Source organism: Vulpes vulpes, chromosome X (assembly GCF_048418805.1).
Source record: "Vulpes vulpes isolate BD-2025 chromosome X, VulVul3, whole genome shotgun sequence".
Taxonomy (NCBI): domain Eukaryota; kingdom Metazoa; phylum Chordata; class Mammalia; order Carnivora; family Canidae; genus Vulpes; species Vulpes vulpes.
This window is the reverse complement of record NC_132796.1, coordinates 31,161,922-31,184,350: the sequence shown is the minus strand read 5'-3', so window position 1 is coordinate 31,184,350 and position 22,429 is coordinate 31,161,922. Positions and strand designations below refer to the sequence as shown.

The window sequence follows — 22,429 nt, the reverse complement described above, 5'->3', positions numbered from 1 at the left end:
CTCTAAGTTTTTGTTTAATTCAAGGTCTGAAAATGTTCACATTGACAGCTTTTTGCCAGTGTATTATTGCTTTTGAGGAGGAACAGATGTATGCAACTCCTTGCTCTACCATTCTGGAAGTCCCATATCTGCTGTTTTCCGTATTGCATGACTATTTTCTACTACTTGATCACTTGGATAAAATGCCACAGCATTTTACCTGTGTCTCAATGTCTCAATTGTGTTCTCTGATTTTTTATTTTCTCTTTCATATTAAGGAAGTCTCAACCTGCTACTGAAAACTATTCTTGCAGCAGTAAGATGAAATATAACTTAAAAGGCTATTTAAAAAGGTATAAAAATGACTACTAGCTGGGGCGCCTGGGTAGCTCAGCCGGTTAAGTATTGGACACTTGATTTCAGCTCAGTCATGATCTTGGGGTCATGAGATCAACCTCCGTGTTGGGCTCTGTGCTGGGCATTCAGCCTTCTTAAGATTCTCTCTCTCTTCCTATTCTCTCACACTTTCTCTTTCTCTCTAAAAAAACCCAACCAAACAAAAAAATCCCAAAACCAAAACCCTACAGCAATGAAAAATAGAATAAAGATATGAAAAGAATATACTGAGTTTGAGTTGTTAGCAGATTGTCAAAGTGCAGGTGTACAGCAAGCAGTTGAGAATGAGGGACAGAGATAACACATATGTCTTGAGTAAAAGCGTAGATTTGGTATTTGTACCTTGATGACAGTTTAGAGCCAAGAAATTGCCAGGTGAGACGTAAAAACATAAGAATACTTTGGAAGATGGAAACTTGAAAAGACATCAGAAGGTTAGAGGAATAAAAGAACCAGATAAGTAATAATCAAGAAATGGCAGGGAAATGAAGAATACAGAATGATATAAAATAAAAGGTGGAGAGTGTTAAGAAGGCAGACTGACACTGTCAAACACTACATGAGTTTTGAGGCAGATATGTTGGCAGAAAAAGTGATTTTTATTTTCTTCTTCTTTTTTTTTTTAAGATTTTATTTATTTACTTGAGAGAGAGCAAAAGAGAACACAAGCAGAGGGAAAGGGAGAAGCAGGCTCCCCACAGAGCAGGGAGCCCAATGTGGGGCTCGATCCCAGGACCTTGAGATCATGACCTGAGCCAAAGGTAGACGTTTAACCAAGTGAGCCACCCAGGTGTCCATAAGTGATTTTTCTTGACCCAAAGTCCAGAGCGATTTCTGTGGCAGCAGTTTCACAGCACAGCTGTGAAAAACAATAGAGCTATAAATTATCCACCACAAATTAAGAAGTGATCATGTAATCACCACTTTTTCAAAAAGTTTAGCAATCGTGGACAATAAAGATGATAATAGTTGAAGAATAAGTAACATACAGACATGTTTTCTCTGATAATGGAAACATTTGAGAATATTCATAGTAAGGGAAATAATCCCACAAAGAGGAAGATACTGAAAGAGACATAAAGAGCAGAGGATAAGAATGTGAATCAGTCTTTTAAAATATTTTATTTATTTATTCATGAGAGACACACAGAGAGAGAGAGGCAGAGACACAGGCAGAGGGAGAAGCAGGCTCCATGCAGGGAGCCCGATGTGGGACTCGATTCCGGGACTCCAGGATCACACTCTGGGCTGAAGGCAGATGCTCAACCCCTGAGCCACCCAGGCGTCCCTGTGAATCAGTCTTGAGTGCACTGAGGTCAACTTCATTTCACTGAAGGAATGAAGATGGAGAATCAAAAGCACTTTAGTGGTACCAAAGAGTATGATGAAATCTGGAAGTATAAAGCAATGATTCTCAGCCCAGCCTTTCTCCTTGTTGCTACCTCAGTTGTTCCTCAAGAGAATTTCTATTGAAATACAAGCTATAAACTTGTATTATGTACTAAATTATGGGGCAGCCTGGGTGGCTCAGCAGTTTAGTGCCGCCTTCAGTCCAGGGCATGATCCTGGAGACCTGGAATCGAGTCCCGCATCGGGCTCCCTGCATGGACCCTGCTTCTTCTTCTGCCTGTGTCTCTGCCTCTCTTTCTCTCTCTGTGTGTGTCTCATAAATAAATAAATAAAATATTAAAAAAATTATGAATGAAATGAGAGGGCAAATTTGTAATGCTCATTATTCTGTGTTGATTAAAAACAATGGTAAATTTTAAACTAAGAATTTTAAACTAATTTTAAACTGTGTCTTTTGACAATATCTCTAGGAACAAATGTTTCTTAAATACATGTGTGTTCTTTTATAATTGTTGGAGGTCTTTAAATATAAAAAGTATGGAAAATCTTCCTGGAAAAACTATTATGCGATCGATACTATAATTTATGTTTAAAATGTAGATAGGAGAGGCATGCCCCTTTTCTCAGTTTATAATCTGGTGGAGAACAATAAAAAGGTAATAGCAATATGATATAGTATGTTTGATGGTGGAACAGGTAAAAAAAATGTTGTGTAAGCATATGAAAGGCATACTCCCTAATTCTATAATCCATAAATGTTAAAAGCTGTTCAAAATTTTTTTTGAAAATACTGTTGATTATCATTCTTGGAAAAGTGGCATCTAAGACTTACCCTAAAGAATTAAAAGGAGTAAAATAATCCCAGAGAAATGGTAGAAAGGGAGTTGGGTAGAGATTTCTTGATGGGAACAAAAGGAAATACTGTTTACAAAGGGCTGAGTGCTGCTGGAGCCAAGAGTGGCAACAGATGAAAATGAGCAGATGAGCTTTTAAAGGACAATGAAAGCCCATTCAGGGAGTATGGATTTGATCCCCACAGCAAGAAGCGATACTGACAAGTTTCAGCAGAGGAGTGACAAGATGAGATTTTCGTTCTTAATATTCACTCCATTTGCCATCCAGTAAGGAGAGAAGAAAACCAAAGCACATATTTTTTTTCAGGATTACAAACAAAAATCAGAGCGCAAACTTGGAAAATTTCCAAACTTCTGCAGCACCCTCTGAAACCCAGGCACCTATGATGAATAGATATGTGAAGCTTCTTTCAAGGATTCTATTAGACAAACAACAATTTATTGATAAATGTGGGAGCAGGGAGTGGGAAAAATTATTTTGGGATTGGTTTGAATCAGGTGAGGAAAGCCAAATGTAAAACTTCAAAAAAAAAAATAAAGGATGTAAATAATTATGCACTTCTTCACATTCCAACTATTATTCACCCTGATAAATGACAAGATACACTTTTGAAATTTGGATCTACAGATTTCACATTAAAATTTTAAGAGCTGGGATGCCTGGGTGGCTCAGTGGTTGAGCAGGCTCAGGGCAAGATCCTCAGTGTCCTGGGATCGAGTCCCACATTCGGTTCCCCACAGGGAGCCTGCTTCTGTTTCTGCCTCTTTTTCTGAGTCTCTCATGAATAAATAAATTAAAAAATTTTAAGATCTGTCAAAAATATTTTGGAAAATACCTTTAATTATCAGATATAATTTCTCCAGGTAAAAATACATGATTCAAATAAGTAGATTTCAATGTGCTTTATGATTATGTAGTAATACTTAGGTACAAAACTTGTTTGGTGCTATTTCATCTTTACAATTGAAATGAAATTTAATAGCTGTTGGCCTAACAAAAAATAGAGTTCTAAACATCTCCTTATGTGACACTTCACCTAGTTAAGTAAAATTAAATGTTTTTAAAGTTCCGTATAATTTAATATAGTCCTTCTGAAAACACTTTCATCCTTAAAAAAGAAAACAATCTTACCTTAAATGTTTGGATGGTCTTTGTATAATTGGGCACCATTATGGACTTATTTGTTATGTTCCCTACTTGACAGTTTATAGTGATGTGTTCCAAGGCCAGGGGTCTTTTTCCAATCCCTTTTATGTCAAAGACATGCTCCATACCATCTACTTCATTTTGTAGAATAAGTCTGCCCTATGAAAAATCAGCCAAATTTCAGCTCTATAGGAGTCACAGTTGGATGTCAAACAATCTCTGCTATCCTATTAACTTTGAATCTGATTAATGAAATGAGCTTTCAAGGAGGTGTCAATCACTGACTTTTCTAGTTTATGTATAAATACTTCTACTGAAAGAATAAAGATGAATATCCTGTAAAAAGCTCTATATTTCTCTTTATATTCTATAAATGAGAGAATGAGAGTTTATATAGGCATTCTCATACATAGCAATTATATGCATTTTTATGTCCTTGTCAAAGAAATATGTCTTAAGGAAATATTCTCTGAAGTACCAACTACCTTAATGAATAAAAACAAAGGAACAATGATTTTACTTTGTTAAATGTGTTATGTAAAGATAATCTAGACATAGGTACTGGCAGCCAATGGCATTCTGAATTTCAGAAATTTTATCCCTTAAGTTAAAAGATTTATTAAAGTTTGAAGCAGAGTAAATATTAAAGATCAAAAGCATACAGTATATAACTTTTATGCAAAAAGGCTTATCATAAATTATAAATGTTAATATCATACATCAGTTTATTGACAAATTAATAGTAGGAAAAAAATAATGAGTTCATACCATAATCTCACATTCAAAAATGGGTTTGAATGTAAGAGGATATTGCACAGTTTCACCTGGTCCAACATATAAAACAGGAGGTCCATAAAACCATTCTCCTTCTATAATAACTTGACATTTCCATTCATTCTTTGTTTTATTATTCTAAAGCATGAAAAAAATATAGAGAAATATCAGAAGGGTGATATTGATGAAGCTGAATTATGTATTAATTCTTGGTATTTTTAATAAAATTATATATTGTATTTTAAATTACATTTCATAAGAATCACCTTTTGAAAGTTATGGTTGTTAAGAACAACTATCAACAATGTGAACATACAGCATAAGGATGACTATGCTTTCACTGTCATATAGGAGCATTGTCTAATAGGTTGTTACATGGGTTATTTAATATTTAAAGAGATATTTGTTTGATTTATCAATTATTGTGAAAATTATAAAATGGTCTTATAATTACACATTCTACTTCTAATTATGGGCAATCTATCTGGTAGATTGTTTAGATAGCAAAGCTTACACATTTCATCATTACAAATTTTTGTTCTTTGAGCAGACTTTTTTTTGTATCTTTAATAATTAAAGAAACAAAACCAATTTCTAGTCTAGAAAATCCAACATTCCTTACAAACATATTACCTTCTTCTATGCTGTATGTCACTTTGAGAGCCAAGCTACAGTCAATAATTGTTCTCAGTAACCATGAACCCATCTTAATTGTGAAGATCACACGTGAATTTGGAGCAGATATTGGAGAGATCATAACGCTGCCTGGTGAGAGCCAGAATTCCTTTTGAGTAGGAATGTGATGATAAGTTAAGGAAGTTGAAGTTAATTTTTGAAGGAAAGAGATCCAATAGAAGTGATTAGTGAGGTACATAACATGATAACATTTATATTGAAGAATAAAGCTCTGTCCTCAATGGAGAAACAAATGGCAGCAGATAATGCAATTAGAAATAGCAATCATTCAAGACGAGAGGTTTGAAGGACTTTAATTGAGACAGTGGCGATGGGAATGAAGAAAAGTACCAAAAAAATGTTTGCACTTACTAGTGGAATATGCTGGGTAAGGGCTTCAAATGCTGGTGTTTCAAATTCAAATCTGGCCTCTGGATGTTCTTCATTTACCACACCTTCAATGCAATAGAGACGCACATCATATCGTGATGTCAGCAAAATTTTACAAGGGTACCGTCCAGGACTGAGAGGAACAAATTGTAGAGGAACTAGAAAAGATCCATCTGCAACTATTAAAAAATTTTAAAAAATATCTTGGTCATTTATGATGGCACAAAATCCCAAAATTTATTTTGGAATAAAACAATATTTAATACTAATGCATTTAATTATATTATATAATCCAGAAAAGATTAGCTTATCCTGAAGTAACACATTACCAGTAAATCACCAGGGCATAACCAGCAAGTTTATCAATGACAGAATATATCCTGCATAGGTCACGGGAAGGTCTACTCCATAAAGTCACTCAGGGATCCATGTTGTAAAAGATACCACTATCTTGCAGGTGGTAGTAGGATACCTCTCTTCCTTTGTTGACAGATCAGGGGAAGAAAAGTGGCTAGAAGTTTGCTCAAGGGCTTTTCAGTGCTCAACTTAAAAGTAATACACATTACTGATGACCTTTGCACAACACAGGTTTGAACCACGCAAGTCTACTTATACATGGACTTTTTTCAATAAACACAGTACAGTGCTAGAAATGCATTTTCTCTTCCTTAGGGTTTTCTTTTTTTTTCAGATTTTATTTATTTATTCATGAAAGACACACACATACACACACACACACAGACTGAGAGAGAGAGAGAGAGAGAGAGAGAGAGAGAGAGAGACAGGCAGAGGGAGAGGCAGGCTCCACACAGTGAGCCCGATGTGGGATTCCAGGATCACGCCCTGGGCTGAAGGCAAGCGCTAAACCACTGAGCCACCCAGGAATCCCCATTCCTTAGGATTTTCTTAATATTTTCTTTCCTCTAGCTTACTTTATTGTAAGAATACAGTACATAATACATATAGCATACAAGATGTGTGTTAGTCAACTGTTAATGCTATTGGTTAAAGCTTCTGGTCAATAGTAGGCTATTAGTTAAATTTTGGAGGAGTCAAAAGTTACACAGGGATTTCTGACTGTGTAAGGGATAGGTGCTCCTAACACCTGTATTGTTCAAGGGCCAATTGTGCATTTAGTTGGCCAGAACCAACCACACGGCTCTATCTAACTGAATGGGGGCTGAGAATGAGACAGGTACATATATTTGGTGAGCATTATTGCTTGCCACAGTAATCAAAATAATTTGCAGCTTGACAAGCAGATGGAATACTTTTTCCTAGTTAATAACCAAGGGAAGCAGTTAGAGGAATGCCCAATTAATACTTCTCATATCACCTTGTTATACCATTAACCTTAAATCAATAGCTAATGTCAATTCTTACAGTAGGCAGCTATCTATGTTGGCCTTTTCCTTCCAAGCAACACTAATTTTTTTCTGAAGGTCACCATTTTCTTATTGTCCATGAAATGAGAAAATAGTTATAAAAATCTCTCAATGCTAAAATAGAATGCAGTATAAGAGTATAATGCAAATTTCACTGCTAATGGCAAAGTGTTTAAGCAATAGATAAAAAACAAATGATTAAAAAAAATGTTCAAAGTCTAATTCTATATGAGGAAGTTCTCTGAAACCAAGAAAACAAATCAAGCTTATCAACCAATAGACCAGACAAGTATTTGACATTAATTAGCTATAATTTTAATTCATTCACATTTAACACCTCAAATGTTAAAAATGCTAAACCTGTTGTCAAATACACTGAGGTTTATGCCAAGAAAACCAGTCACTTTTGCAAGAACATTAATTGTTGTAAATCAATTTAAAATTAAATGGAGGATGTGTGTATATATGTGTTACATGTTAGGTGTTATATATTATAAAGACATATTAGTTACATATTATATAGCATGTTGCATGTTGTATACTGCTATATGTCATCTACACTACATATGATGGTAGTGTCATACGTCATATAAAAACACACTGACAATGGACCACTTTTGAAATCTATGCTACATCTAACTGAAGTTCAAGATTATCAGCTAAAGAGAAAACAAAGGCTGTCAGAATGTTGTTATTTTTATTCCATCCTATTCAAGTACAGATTTAATTTTAGAATAAAATTTTTTCCTGTCGAAAAGGACTCCAGGCACATTTTATCATCTGTTATTCATTGATTGTTTTCATTCTGAGAGAATTATTTGAGTTGTGGCAACATCATGAGAACAAAACAGGTGAGATAAACATTCGATCCAAATTTGTTGCTTTATTAACAGAAATAAAGAAACCTCATTGTTCTCTTTCACAAACAGACTGGAATGAAAATATTTAGATTAGGTAATTTAAATAAAGTTAAACTGCTTAGAACAGGAAATTTAAGCAACTCAAGAGTAATTACTATTCTCATCAAAGATAAAGAATAACTAGCCATTTAATAGTAAACAATGATTGAAATGCACAAGTCCCAGTATAAAGCTTCTATCAAAAGCTTTAGGTTATACTCTATTTCCCTTTCCCTAAAAATATCCACTTCCTAATGATCTGAGTCTGAAAGTGAAAGCCAAGGACGTTCTTAAGTGTACATTTTCCAACTCATGAAATGTTTATGAGTAAAGACCCTAAGGATTGCACAGTGCCAGCCTCTCTCCTTTACCAGTCCAAACAGGAATCCATCATAACAGAATTCACAGAAATGATCACTTTATTTCTGAAGGTACATTGGTAAAACAATATTTGTTTCTTTTCTTAAATATCTGAAGTAATTTAATTGATTTGTGCCAGAAACATAAGTAGGAATATTATCATAAATTATCAACAAGAAGTCGCTTCTGTATTAAGCCATTCATTTTTTAAAGAATTTTTAAAAAGATTTTATTTATTTATTCATGAGAGACACACACACACACACAGAGGCAGAAACATAGGCAGAGGGAGAAGCAGGCTCCATGTGGGAGCCTGATGCAGGACTTGATCCCAGGACTCTGGGATCGCACCTTGAGCTGAAGGCAGATGCTCAACCACTGAGCCACCCAGGCGTCCCTGGATTAAGGTATTCAACAGTCAGTATCCACATTCCCTTAAATGTTAAATGGGCAGAAGTAGAAATGATTTTGATTTTTAAAAATTTAGAAATTTTACTGGCCACATTATGCTATTAAACTATCATTCTCCTGCAGGGACATGTTTTCTCAAAGTCCCATCCAATTCTGCATTGTAGCAGATGCCATTCATGCCCTGCCTGGTCCCCTTGGCGTTTAAATCCTCCATGCAGGCAAATGGCTTTATGGAAAACCAACTTTCTCTCTGAGGACTTTCTCTGAGCATAGGAGAATATTCAGTCCTCATATGTACCAGGCCAGAAGTGACAGTTAATGGTTGCATTTGTAGTCCTCAACAAATAACATATTAAATCAGTAGAAAAATAACCCAAGGTCTTTGACCTTTGGTAGGAATAATTGTGAGGTGAATTCTACATGAACTCCTAGAGATTTCCAGTGCACCTGAGCCCAAGTTCTTAACAGTGGCAGCTGCTCATTAACACTCCCTGAATTGGCTTCTCCCTGCTGTCTCTCACTTTCTCACACTTCTACCTATAGTTCTTGAGATAGCCTCTCAAACTACTTGCTCTCGAGACCTGGTTTCAGAGTTTGCTGCTGGGGATCCCCAACCAAACACACACCTTTAAGCCCAGGAAGGAGACCTTCCAGTCCAGAGCCTCAGGCTTTCTAGGGCCTCTGAGTCTCCTCAGTCATTGTCTCCTTGCACATCCAAGGAGTACATGGGCCCATTGGGACAGGCCCACAATGCTCCTAGAATTGAAACCTAGGACGTGGCTATCAAGGGGAAGATGTAGACCAAGATTAGTTATGTGGGCTGAGACATCCACAAATTTGTACATGAGATCCCTTATGGCATACACTGTTGAAGCTGAAGGAAGGGAGAAAATAGAGTGGGCCCTTGGTGAGGGCCCAGCTATTCTGTGCTATCATATTCTAGTGCAAAACTCTGAGGTGGTCAAAAAAATTATAAATTCAAACTTGGTCTTACAAGTTAGTATAAAGTTATATTTGTCAAAGTGGAATAACAGAATACATTCTATTTAAAAGTTTATTAGTTTGATTTACCACCTAAAAAATTCAGACATATGGTATATGGGTTTCCATTTGTACTTTTGACCTGATATCACATATGTTAGGGACAATCTGGACCTGTCCTTCCCTACTCTACTCAGATGTAGCTCCCCTACTACCTTTCCTTCACAGATGATTCTGGTAACTGTGGCAGTTCCCAGGGTTCTATGATTCAAGAAAACCAAATATATTTCATCCACCAGATCATAGTTATGGAAGGAAATAAAGACAGACTCTCTCTAGTGAAAGAATACATAATTTTAGATAACATCAGCTACTAGAAGAAGTCAGTGTGATCTACACTTTTTGAAATGACCCATAAAAATATGCTGCACTCAGATCCTAGGAAAGGTCATGGTTGGCACAATAAGTCAATACTGCTCTTTGTGTCAGCCATCACTGCAAAAACAAATTACAGCAAAACTAATGTTATTTAAAGAAACAACCATCTATTTGCTTATGATTTTGTGGTCTGACCTAATTTGGAAAAGCTTATCGACTTTCTGTGGTCTTAGCTGGGCTCACTCCTGGTTTGGGACCTCGATTAGGAATTTTGTCCTGGAGCTCTCTAATCTATGAGATGAGCCACATATGTTTCATATAGTACATGAAAATTACCAGCTGCAAAAGAGAATCCAAATGTATAAATGGTTATCATAAGTCTGCTACTTTCACATTCCTTAGTAAACCATTGGCCAAACCAAGTCATGTGGCCAAGATCAGAGTGAACAAGGGAGAGGAGACTACATAAAAGCTGTGTACAGGTAGATGTGATCCATTTGAGCTTTACTGAAACAATCTACCATGTCTCTTTTTTTTAAAAGATTTTTAAAAAATTTATTCATGAGAGAGAGAGAGAGAGAGAGGCAGAGGGAGAAGCAGGCTCCAAGCAGGGAGCCCGATGTGGGACTCGAGCCCGGGTCTCCAGGATCACACCCTGGGCCGAAGGCAGATGCTCAACCGCTGAGCCACCCAGGGATCATGTCTTAATTGCAAAGAAAGACACATGTATAAAACTGGTAAGGTGAGAGTTAAAAAATCCTTTTTTTTAGTTTTAGCTCCCATTCCTATATTGTGTGACCTTTGGGCAGATAATTTAAAGAGGGTTTTTTTTTCTTTTTAGCACATAAATTCTTAATCTTTAAATTCTTAAAGAAATAAGATTTATTCAGTGGCTTTTAAACATCTTATGTTTTGGCTTGGAGGGTACTTTGTCTGAAAAATACTTAAGACAGAATCTCAACATACAAATATAAAGCGAAGTACCCTAGAGTTGATCTGGTTGAAGATAAGAAGCTGGAAGCTTCCATTGATTTCCACAGCCCCCCTATAGACAAACAAAAGCACCTTAAAAGAATGCCAGGGCTCTATAGACTATAATTTGATTAACTGACACCTACTAGGTTTATTTCCACCTTAATATTTCATGATTAGATGAAAGTACATCAGAAATTTGGAAGAGACTGAGTAATGCAGCAAAATGGTTATAATCTTCTATAATTAATTATTTAGATATATTATTAGCAAGCATATCTTAATTCAGAAAATGAGGTACTAAGAGAATTACTATATTTATGATACAAATTCATTTATATAAATGTATTTATATAAAAAAGTATTTATTTGTTCTAAATTAATGCACGAGTAATTATATTTTCAGAGAATATTTTGGCCTATTTGCTAATCCCACTTCCACTACTACAGGAAAGTTTCAGTATATATATATTTTTTCCATTGTACAAATAAAAAGACCAAATCACATGCTTTCTGAAATTTTACTCATTTTAAGTTACTTTATTATGCTCTTATCAGCACAAGAGCATCTGCCTCACAAATACTTTGGTAAAGTAAGTGACAGATTCATTGTGTGCTAATGATTGCTCATTACTGAGCTTCCCCATTTAATATAAAAAACATTGGGATGCTTGGGTGGCTCAGCTGCCTTCGGCCTAGGGTGTGATCCCAGGAGTCCCAGGATGGGGTCCCACATGGGGCTCCCTGCAGGGAGCCTGCTTCTCCCTCTGCCTAAGTCTTTGCCTCTCTCCACCCCACCCCCCGTGTCTCCCATGAATAATAAAGTTAATAATAATAAATTTTAATAAATTAAAAAAATAATTTCAAAAACATGAAGTATGCCATAGACTTCATACAGACAAGAAAAGGATTCAGCAATTACAAATTGTAGAGTATGTTTGATTTGTTTTGTGAAAATTTTTTTTTATTATTAAAGATTTTATTTTTTTATTTGAGAGAGAGAGAGATAGCATGAGCATGAGTGGAGGGGAGACAGGAAGACGCAGAGGGAGAGGGAGAAGCAGACTCCCTGCTGAGTAGGGAACCTGACAGCCATGGAGGAGGGGTCTTAATGGGGGTTCCTTGATGCCAGGACCTGAGCCAAAGGCAGACACTTAACCAACTGAGCCACCCAGGCGCCCCAAATGTTTTCTTTAGCACAAGTGTAGTTTAGTATCATCCACTCAGGAAAAACTGTTTTCTGAAATGATTTGCTGCTTAAATTGTTAAATTTATTATACTATTCAATAGAGTAACAGCAATTTAAAATGATAAGGACTCATATTATTTATAGACAAATTCAATTTTTGATATTGGTTAAAATGGATTTTTTCACTTCAAAAGAGGCCAACTACTTTTGCTTTTCTCTTCCAGAAAGATCTCAAGTAATATAACACTTAAGAGTGAAAAGAGAGCTAAAGAAAGAGATAGAAAAAGGAAAAAAGGAAGAAAGGAGGAAGGAAGGAGGATAAAAATAGAGAATAGAGGGAAGTAGGAATCAATGAAGGGAAAAGAAAGTTTGGGGAATGCTAAGAAAATGGCATGTGACCTTTTTTTCCCCTAACCAATTCTAAATGGCTGAGAATACTGGACTTTTCTCCTCATGAAGTTTGTATCTATAATCAAGAAAGACTGGTATGGAGTTCCCTGTCAGATTTTGCTGAAAGGCAATACTTGCACACCTCACAGGTATCCTAAAGCATAGAAAGAAGTCCAGAGAGAGAAAGAGAGAGATCAAAGTGCAATAATAACTAAAAGGCAAAAATTGACAATTATTTGCAGCAAAGCCATGGTAGGCTTAATAGGTAGGGGAAACCCTAATCTCATTAATTGTGCTGGTCAAGTCTAGTAGGGCTTGACTAACATCCATGTCAGCTTGATCTTTCAATTATTGAAAGAAGCATAATAATATCTCCTACTCTGTGGATTTGTTCATCTCTCCTTCCATATTTGTCAAATTTTGCTTTACACATTTTGAGATTATGTGGTTGGGGGAAATAAGTTTGGAATTGTTCTTTACATTGGATGATTCTTTTTGAATTAATATATTTATTTGCTTTAAAATCTACTTAGTCTAATATATATATGCCAGTTAATTTTTGATTAGTATATACCTTTCTAGATATATACATTTCTAGACATCTTACCCAGTAATTTTGTCAACAGCATAAAGCTGCATTTCACTTTCTATTTTGAAAATATCAATTTTCAGTTTAGTCTGTTTATATTTATCATGATTAACAATATATTTGTGTTGAACATTTCATATGGTACCTTTTTGTACTATATCCTTCCCTCAATTCTTCTCTGTTCTTGCATTCTATTGGACTCATTAAAGTTTTCCTTATTTCCTTTTACGCCTCCACTAGTTCAGAAATTATATATTCTGGGGTGCCTGGGTGGCTCAGTCAGTTAAATGTCCAACTTTGCCGATCAGGTACTAATCTCAGACTCTTGAGTTCAAGCCCAGTATTGGGATCCATGTTGGGCATGAAGCCTACTTTAAAAATGGGTGCCTGGGTGGTGCAGTCAGTTCGGTGTCCGATTTGGTTTCAGCTCAGGTCGAGACCTCATTGTCTCTCCGGAGCGTGGGATGGAGACCCTAGTCAGACTCTGTGTTCAGCGTGGAGTCTGCTTCAGAAAATGACTTTGTCTCCCTCTACATCTTCCATCCTCAAATAAATAAATAAATCTTAAAAAAAAATTATATATTCTATTTCTATATTTTTTATTGTCCCAAGTTTACAACATTTACACTTTATAAAAAATGTATTAAAATACTTCAAACCTCTTCCCCCCAAATACAAGAACCTTACACATCCATGGCAATACCCATCCCCCTGATAAAGTTATGTAATAATTGAGTTCACTTTGCTTTTAGAGCATCTGAATTATTCATTAGTATTTCCATAGTCAATGCTCATTGAGATTTACACACATTTATTGATGATTTTAATAACCACTGTTACTGGATCCTAATTCTTTTTTCTGAATTCAATTTCCCTCATTCCTAAGTAGGTCCTCCATTTATTCTTTAAGCAAGTATCTGTGAGTTTTAAATTGTCTCAATCTCATTGTTGGATTGAAAATATTTTTATTTCTTCCTTACTCTTGAGTGATAGTTTACTGGGATTTAGAATTCTAGGCTGACAATTTGCTTCCGCACTATAATTCCACTGTCTTCTGGCTTCTATTCTTACTATTGGGGATTCTACCTTTGGTATAATTTTTGTTCCTTTGAAAATCATATCTTTGTCTTGTTGCTTTTCAGAATTTCTCCTGTCTTTGCCCTTCTGTTGTTTGACTATAACCCAGCTAAGTGGGAATTTAGGTGTCACTCTTTTATCTTCTAGCACTAAAAGATATCATTTCTGCCTTTTCTCGTTTGCTCTTATAAAAAGGAAAGGGGTATTTTTTCTAGGTGGTCACTTGTACAGGGCCTCAGCCTCCTCTCATTCTACAGTGATTTCTTAGATCTGCTTGTGGAGGTAGCTCAATGCATTCCTATGGGCCAATTTCCTGTAGCAAACAAGCATCCATTAGATGTAGGGAGGATATTTTCTTACATCCATTGGCAGTTTGCAAATAATCTAGGGAAGACTGACATTTTAGAAAATTGCATTATCTTCCTATTAGTGGATAAACTCTAATGTCACCAGTAACATGCACCACAAATCGCTTGGACTCTTCGCATCACGCTACCACCAGATCTACATGCTAGATTCTATACATCCTAGATAAATGATGTTCCCCCACATTTTTCCCTACCATTACAGTCATTTTAAGTCCAGGTGGGTTGGATTTTCAAGAGGGATGCAGAAAAAGAAGTGTCAATAGAGGGCTTCCTTTGAAAGTATTTCACATAGATTCATTCACTCATTAGAAAAAAGTTTTAAAACACCTACTACGTGCCAGGAGGGATGCAACGAGGAGGCAGCTTCCTGGTTTTCTAGTAGGTGCAGATAATAAATTTCTGAGGAAAAGACAGATCATGGGACTAGACTGTTTCCTTTTTATACCTAAATTTTCTTTTAATTAGGCATGAGCTGTGGAGGCTATTAAACGTGTTTTTCAATCAGGCCACATCAGCTCAGTAATTACTGGGAATTCCTCATAGGACTTATGTAAATGGGTGGCTGTTATCTTCCCTTTCCATTGCTACCGAATTTTTGAGTTTCTGTGTGTATTCATGGATCATTTAATGGAAAATTAGAAGAGAGCTTATTATGGAGTTGCAGCTTGCCAATATTTTAACTAGGAAGTTGTCTTTTCTTTCTACATAATTTTTTAAGACAAAATTTCCAAAAGAAAAGAACTGAAATAAAATTTCTAATTAACCCCTCCATGAGGAAGGAAGCAAGGGATTACTGACAGCAAATTAACTGCCTTTTGCATTTTCAATTCTGAATACCATAAACTTTCTCTAATTGTCATGTGTTAAAAATGAAATCTGTTTTAAACAGATTTGATTTTTAAGTTCTCGTAGATTCATTTACTAAGAGTGCAAATTAGTTTAAGCTGTTAGCAAGCCAATAAACAACACATTTTCTAGGACTTAAACTAGGGGAAAAAGCTTATGCAATTTTTGATTAAATGTCTTCCTAAATGTATTATTGCATAGCATATGTTCACTATTGAAGATCTAATAGAAAGATTAAGATGCTGTGTAAAGTTCACATTTGTTTTTGCTTGCAGGCTCTATGTCCATAGGTATAAAACAATAAAAGGCAAAGTGGGAGACATTGACCAAACTCAAGGTATCTTATAATAAAACTAAGAATAAATAATATATACACAGTCTTGGATATTACAATTATGTTGATTTGGTTATAGCAAATGCTTTGACTTACAGTATGTTTTCTTTGATAATATAGGACACAATCTTGTTTCATTAATGTGTGGATCAAAGGAGAGAGACCTGAGGCTGCTAGAACCCTGACGTGTTGGGACAAGACACAGATTAACAACTGAACAAAGCTGGAAGGTCTGCCTCTGGGAGGAGGACAAGTATGGGAGGCCAGCCAGCCGAGAAAGGCAGATTAGTCAAACATCTGTGGCTGGGATTTTAAAAAATAGAAGTGAAAGTATCATCAAGTATGTGGACCAGAGATAAGAAAAACTAGGTCCAATGGAAGTCAGAGACCAGTCGTACATTCAAGAAGGACCCAGGATCCCAAGTTCAGAGGCCAGATTCTTCTTTGAGGGAAGCTTGGGCTGTCCAGGACAAGAGTGGATGGCAGGAAGAGTCTACCAGCTCTTGGGGAGGGAGTGTAAAAACAACTAGCTTGGATTTTAAGAAATAGACTAGAAACTTATACCTGGATACTGAAATACAAGGGATAAAGGAAGATGCATCGCAAGGATAGGAGCAAACAAAGAAGGTACCAGGGCTGCCAGGTTAGTATTCCAGTAGTACTCATGAGACTTCAGGCATGACGAGAGACTCGCGGACAGCACAGATGGGTGCGTAGATCCCAGGTCCCAGATGACAGTTGGCTCAGGACCTGGGATGAAGTATGTGAGCAGCGATGGTAGGGGAAAGGGAAGGACATTGGATATTGCCTATGAAAGCTGCTGACAGTGTGATGATTCTTTAAAATATCAACAGTGAGACAACATTGCTTCCTGAGATTCCCTGGGTCCTGCCACCTCCAGCAACCTCAGCTACTTGTCCCACCTCTATGCTCTTCTGCCTGAGGATGACCTGCAAATTCCTTCAGAACTAGTGGAGCCAACCACTTGGTTGCTGCTTGATGGACAGGTAGATCGGCCCCATGTTCAGAATTTCTGGCTCCTCTTCCCCGGTAGGGCATAGAACCTGGCATTCTGTGGGGGCCAGGGGAGGCTACTTCAAAGCCTATGACCATTAACTCCCATGGAGTAAAGTCTGGCAGGTTTTAGGTACAGGTACAGGAGACAGGAGGTAAATATGGGGACAAATTTCCTTTCCATCCTCTCTCACAATGATTGCTTGGGAGCACTTTTCACGTAGGTTTTCAAAGTGACACCTGCTCAGCAATCTGTTGTATCTATTCATGGAGGTAAATCGTGGACATTGAGATAGCAGCTCAAGCATCATTCATTGTTTTGCATCCCATTCTTCCCTTCCTTGTTTCTCTTCTCACTCTCATTGCCCTGAGTTTGCATCTCCCAAGTAAAGCATCAGTATTTAATTCTTGCATCAGGCTTCACTGTCTAGGGGACTCAAACTAAGATAATCACTAACCTAAGAATAAAGAGCCATATGATTTTTTAATGCAGTATTGCATAATGGAAAAGGCAATAGACAAAGACTTAGACTTGGGTGCTTACTCAGGAGACTGGATGTGACCTCTCACATAACCTCCTAAAGGGATTTTAATTTTCTGGGCCTGATTTTCTGCATTTGTAAAATGGAGATGTAACATGGAGGCACTCCACTGCACAGCAATGGTCCCCAACTCTAATACATGGATTAACTAAGACAGTGATTTGGAAGGAAACTTATTTTTTTTAAACATTCATTCATTTATTTTAGAGAGAGGAGAAGAGGGACAGAGGGAGAGAGAATCTTTTTTTTTTTTTTAAGATTTTATTTATTTATTCATGAGTGACAGAGAGAGAGAGAGAGAGAGAGAGAAAGGCAGAGACACAGGCAGAGGGAGAAGCAGGCTCCACGCAGGGAGCCCGATGTGGGACTCGATCCCGGGTCTCTGGGACCACACCTTGGGCTGTAGGCGGGGCTAAACCGCTGCACCACTGGGGCTGCCTGAGGGAGAGAGAATCTTAAGCAGACTCCACACTGAGCATGGATCCTGAGGTGGGGCTCAATCTCACAACCCTACGATCTTAACCTGAGCTGAAACCAAGAGTCCAATGCTCAACTGACTATACCACCCAGATGCCCCACTTCCTATATATATATATATATATATATATATTTTTTTTTTTAAAGTAGGCTCCATACCCAGTGTGGAGCCCATCACAAGGCTTGAACTCAAGACCCTGAGATCAAGTCCTTAGGTAAGATCAGGAGTTGGACACTTGACCTACTCAGCCACCCAATGACTCTGGAAACTTTTAAAATACAGGTTCCTAGAGTACCTGCGTGGCTCAGTTGGTTAAGTGTCTGCCTTTGGTTCAGGTCATGATCCCAGGATCCTGGAATCGAGTCTCACATAGGGCTCTCTGCTCAGGGGTAAGTCTGCTTCTCCCTCTGCCCCTCTCCTCTGCTCGTGCTCTCTCTTTCTCCCTCTTCTCTGCTCTCTCTCTCTCTCAAATAATAAAATCTATAAAATAAAATAAAATAATAAGATAAGATAAAATAAAATACAGGTTCCTAGACATCTTCCAACCTAGGAGTGATTCAATAGATCTAGAGTTGGGCCTGGAAACTGTTTTTTGTAAAAGGCATCCAGGTGTCACTGATGGATAACCAGGGTTGGCAACTAACAGCAACGTGTAAAGAGCACAGGCTTTGGATACTGCAATTCTCAAGTTACTTCCATTTGTGTCAGAAACCCAACTAAAACTAGTAGGAACCACAGAGGTAATTTGCTGACCTGCAAACTGGCAGGTACACCAGGAATGACCACCTTTACAATGACAGCATCCAGAAATACACCTAAAATCATAAGACTTCATCCTTTTTTCTCTACTGACCTCATTCTTGGAGGCTCCACCCACTTACTCCAGACTTTCAGCCTACCAGCTTAGCTGACCTGCAGAGGCTGCAGAGGAGAATCCCTTTTCTAAAATTCCAGGCAAGTTCCCAAGTCTGACTGTCCCCGAATCAACTGTGGACAACTGAAGCCCTGAAACAATTTCTGTAACCAGGTGAATAAACACTTCAATGACCAGAAAGCTATAGAGACAAGCACTTATCAGTTTGAATCATGAATCAGGGTTATTGTGCACCCAATTGCTGTCATTTTTACTGATCTATAAGCTTCCTGAGGACAAGAACTTAGTATTATTTCTTCATCATTTGAATCCCTTTAAAACAAATTCAAATGAATGAGTTAAACTCTTAAATCTTCATTAAATTTCATGAAGTTTCTAACAAAAATAGATTTTAAAAAGTAACGAAACATATGAAGAATGTAAGAGGTACAAATATTACAATTAAACAATGCATTTTTAGGACAAATAATTAAATAAAATACAACTAAATCATTTTTATTTGTTTAAAATCATTTTTATACGTGAGAAAACATATACTATGTCCAGAAAATCAATCCACACAATTAATCCTCCACAAAATTCTTTATTTAAAAAATTTTTTTCTCCATAAAAATTATTTCCTAACTTTCCCAGTAAGCATTTCTAGTTCTTTCTCTCCATATTAAGATTGGAATCACACAATTACAGACCAAATATTCTGATAACAAGTTATATATTACTATATAGTTTCCATCTCAAAAATCACAATGTTAACTGCAAGTCTAAAATGTCTTAAGTCAGAGAAAGACAAATATTATATGATCTCACTTATATGTGGAATCTAAAAAACAAAAAAGAATGAATAATCAAAAAAATCTAGAAAAAGAACCATAAATACACAGAACAAAGCATTAGTTGCCAGAGGGGAGGGAGTGGGGGGATGGGCAAAATGGGTGGAGAGGAGTGGAAGATAGAGGCTTCCAGTTATGGGATGAATAGTCATGGGGATGAAAGGTACAGCATAGGGAATATAGTCAATGATATTGTACTGGCATTGTATGGTGACAGACGTCAATACACTTGTGGTGAGCACATACATGTAGCATAACATATAGACGTCTCCAATCACTATGTTATATACCTGAAAATAATGTATTATTGTACATTAGATATACTTCAGTCATTCAATCAATAAATATAAAATATCTTTTTCTGGAAAAAGAAAAAACAAGGTTGTTGGCTAGAAACAAAATTTTAAAAACCATGACCTTTCTAAAAGGGAGTTTATACAAAGGGGAGACACTCAAGGTTCCAATCAGGTTATAAACTGCTTCAGGTCAGGCAAAGAAAAGAACTGAAGAAGAGATATCCTGAAATAGAAAGATATAGTAGTGAACATTCTCAGCAGCTCAGTCATTTGCCCACCCTAGAGGTGGCTTGGGCTGAGGCCAGAACGCCAGAACACATGACCCAATTTTCAGACTCAGCTGAGGAATCCCTGAGTAGTGATATGGACTTAACAATAGTTTGATCAACAGGACTGATCCCTGTACCCAGTAGCATGATTAGGGAAGAGGCTCAAAAGTTTCAGTTACTGCCCATGAATAAATTCTCTAAAGGTGATGCATATCAGTGATCCAGAATAGGATAAAAGGTGTTACAGGAAAGCAGGATAATCAATAAAATATAAATATCAATGGTCAGACCTTGAAATTTGTACATAAAGTGTTAACAGGTTCATCTTTTAAGTGCCCACTCACCTGCTGACCACTGAAACTACATTTCTTCTTTCACTCGATCACCAGAACCCCGTTTCCTAATGTTAGATTCCCCACTATGCATTTACACGAAATCAGAGAATTAGGTGCACTGGGGCAGCCCTCTACATCCCAGAAGTGGTTAGGAGGCACCTCTCTGAGAAAAGACGATTATTTCCTTCCAAAAGAATTGTGATCACACCTGCTGTCATGATACTTATTAAAGCACAAAAGACAATGATCCAAATATTTTAAGCATAAAGGACAAGAAAATTCTCTAAGATTCTATCTTTAACGGTAAAATAAAGAAACTTAGTAAACATAGGAATGGTAAATAATTATAGACATAATACTGAAAAGAAGCTGACTTCAAATACTTCATTATGTTTTAATCACACCTATGTGTGATATTACAATACAATGTGCCACTAGTTAGCATTCATTGCATTCAAATGAGTACTACCATTGCCCCTAAGCTTAAAAGAACAAAATTCTATTTCAGACATTATTTTTCCACTGGCTTTTTTTTTTTTTTTTTAGTTTTTTCTGTTCACACACACACAAAATGATATATTAGAATAAAAATTGATCAAACAGGGACCATGTAATTATTTTCAATCAGATATTATGTGGATAGATACAACTGATTTAAGGTAGAAATGGCTGAAAATTATAATCAGAGCTAACAATTATACATACCTAATATGTCATTCTTTTTTTAAAGATTTTATTTATTTATTCATGAGAGACACACACACAGAGAGAGAGAGAGAGGCAGAGACACAGGTAGAGGGAGAAGCAGGCTCCATGCAGGAAGCCCAACATGGGATTCAATCCCGGGTCCCCAGGATTAGGCCCTGGGCTGAAGGCGGCGCTAAACTGCTGAGCCACCTGGGCTGCCCCCTAATATGCCATTTTAGTCGCTAACAACTTGTAGACCATTTGGAACTGAAAATCAGAGGCTGGGTCTTTTTTATTAAAACAGTGAAGTCAAAGTTTGGGTTAAGTTCTCATTCGGCTAGTCATATTTTTTGATGCCACAACCACTGTCAGCATATCCAACTAGCTAGTTATCCAAAGAAGTAATACCCTAGGTCACAAGATAGAATGAAAGAATGAGCCACAGAAGAGCGACAACCAATAATGAAAATGTCATACTCGGCAAATATGCCCCAAGGATGCAAACACTAGGAACAATTTTCCACATGAAATTCTAAAAGACAAGGATCTTCTCTGTTGTGGTTACTGCTATGTCTTGGGGTCTTAACATTGCTTATTTATACACAGTAAGCTCTCAATAAATATTTGTTGAATAAAGTATCCCATAATCTAGCATCTTTGTTTAAAAAGGCTGAAGATAATAAGTTCTAGAGTGAAATATGCCACTATCTACTTGATTCTAGTTAAATTGCTTACCCTCTCTGTGTTTCAATTTCCTCATTTTATAAAATGTGGAAGCTGGGCTAAATCAGCAGCTTTCAAATTATATTAATCAGAACCCCAGGCTTATGAGAATGTGTTTCATGGACCATTGCTGGGGATAAAATAACAGGTCAGAGGAGGATAAGCAGACAGTTCTGAAGCATCTTCTCTGGTTTTGAACAGAGAAGCTTCTCATTTACCTGATTTATATATTGGGAGTTTCATAATATTTAAATCTCCCTTCCAAAACAACTACTGTTATTGTTGATATACTCTCAAATAATCAATGGGTCAAGAAAAAAATCTGAGGAAATTAGAAAATACTTTATAATTAATGAAAATAAAGATAAAGCATACAGAAATGTATAAATTCAGCTCAAGCAGTAATTTATAGCTGTAAATGCCTATAAGGAATTTTATATCTATAAATTCATATAACAAAGAAGAAAAGAGATCTGAAATTAATAACCTAAATGTTCACTTTAAGACACTGGAAAAAGAAGAGCAGCCTAAACTGAAAGAAAGTAGAATGAAAAAAAATAAAGATTGAAAGAGAAATTAATGAAATAGAGAAAACAGGGAGAAATCACTGAAACCTAAAGCTAGTTCTTCGAAAAGA

General features: G+C 36.6%; 1 protein-coding gene across 1 annotated transcript in view; it reads right to left on the bottom strand.

Moving 5' to 3' along the window:
- Positions 1-22,429, bottom strand: part of CFAP47 (cilia and flagella associated protein 47) — a 503,092-nt gene that overhangs the window by 172,102 nt on the left and 308,561 nt on the right. Inside the window, exons 46-48 of the mRNA XM_072744557.1 lie at positions 5,548-5,744; positions 4,495-4,638; positions 3,712-3,885 (exon numbers count right to left, since the gene is read on the bottom strand). Coding sequence (XP_072600658.1) covers positions 3,712-3,885; positions 4,495-4,638; positions 5,548-5,744 — 515 coding nt within the window. The remainder of the gene's footprint in view (positions 1-3,711; positions 3,886-4,494; positions 4,639-5,547; positions 5,745-22,429) is intronic.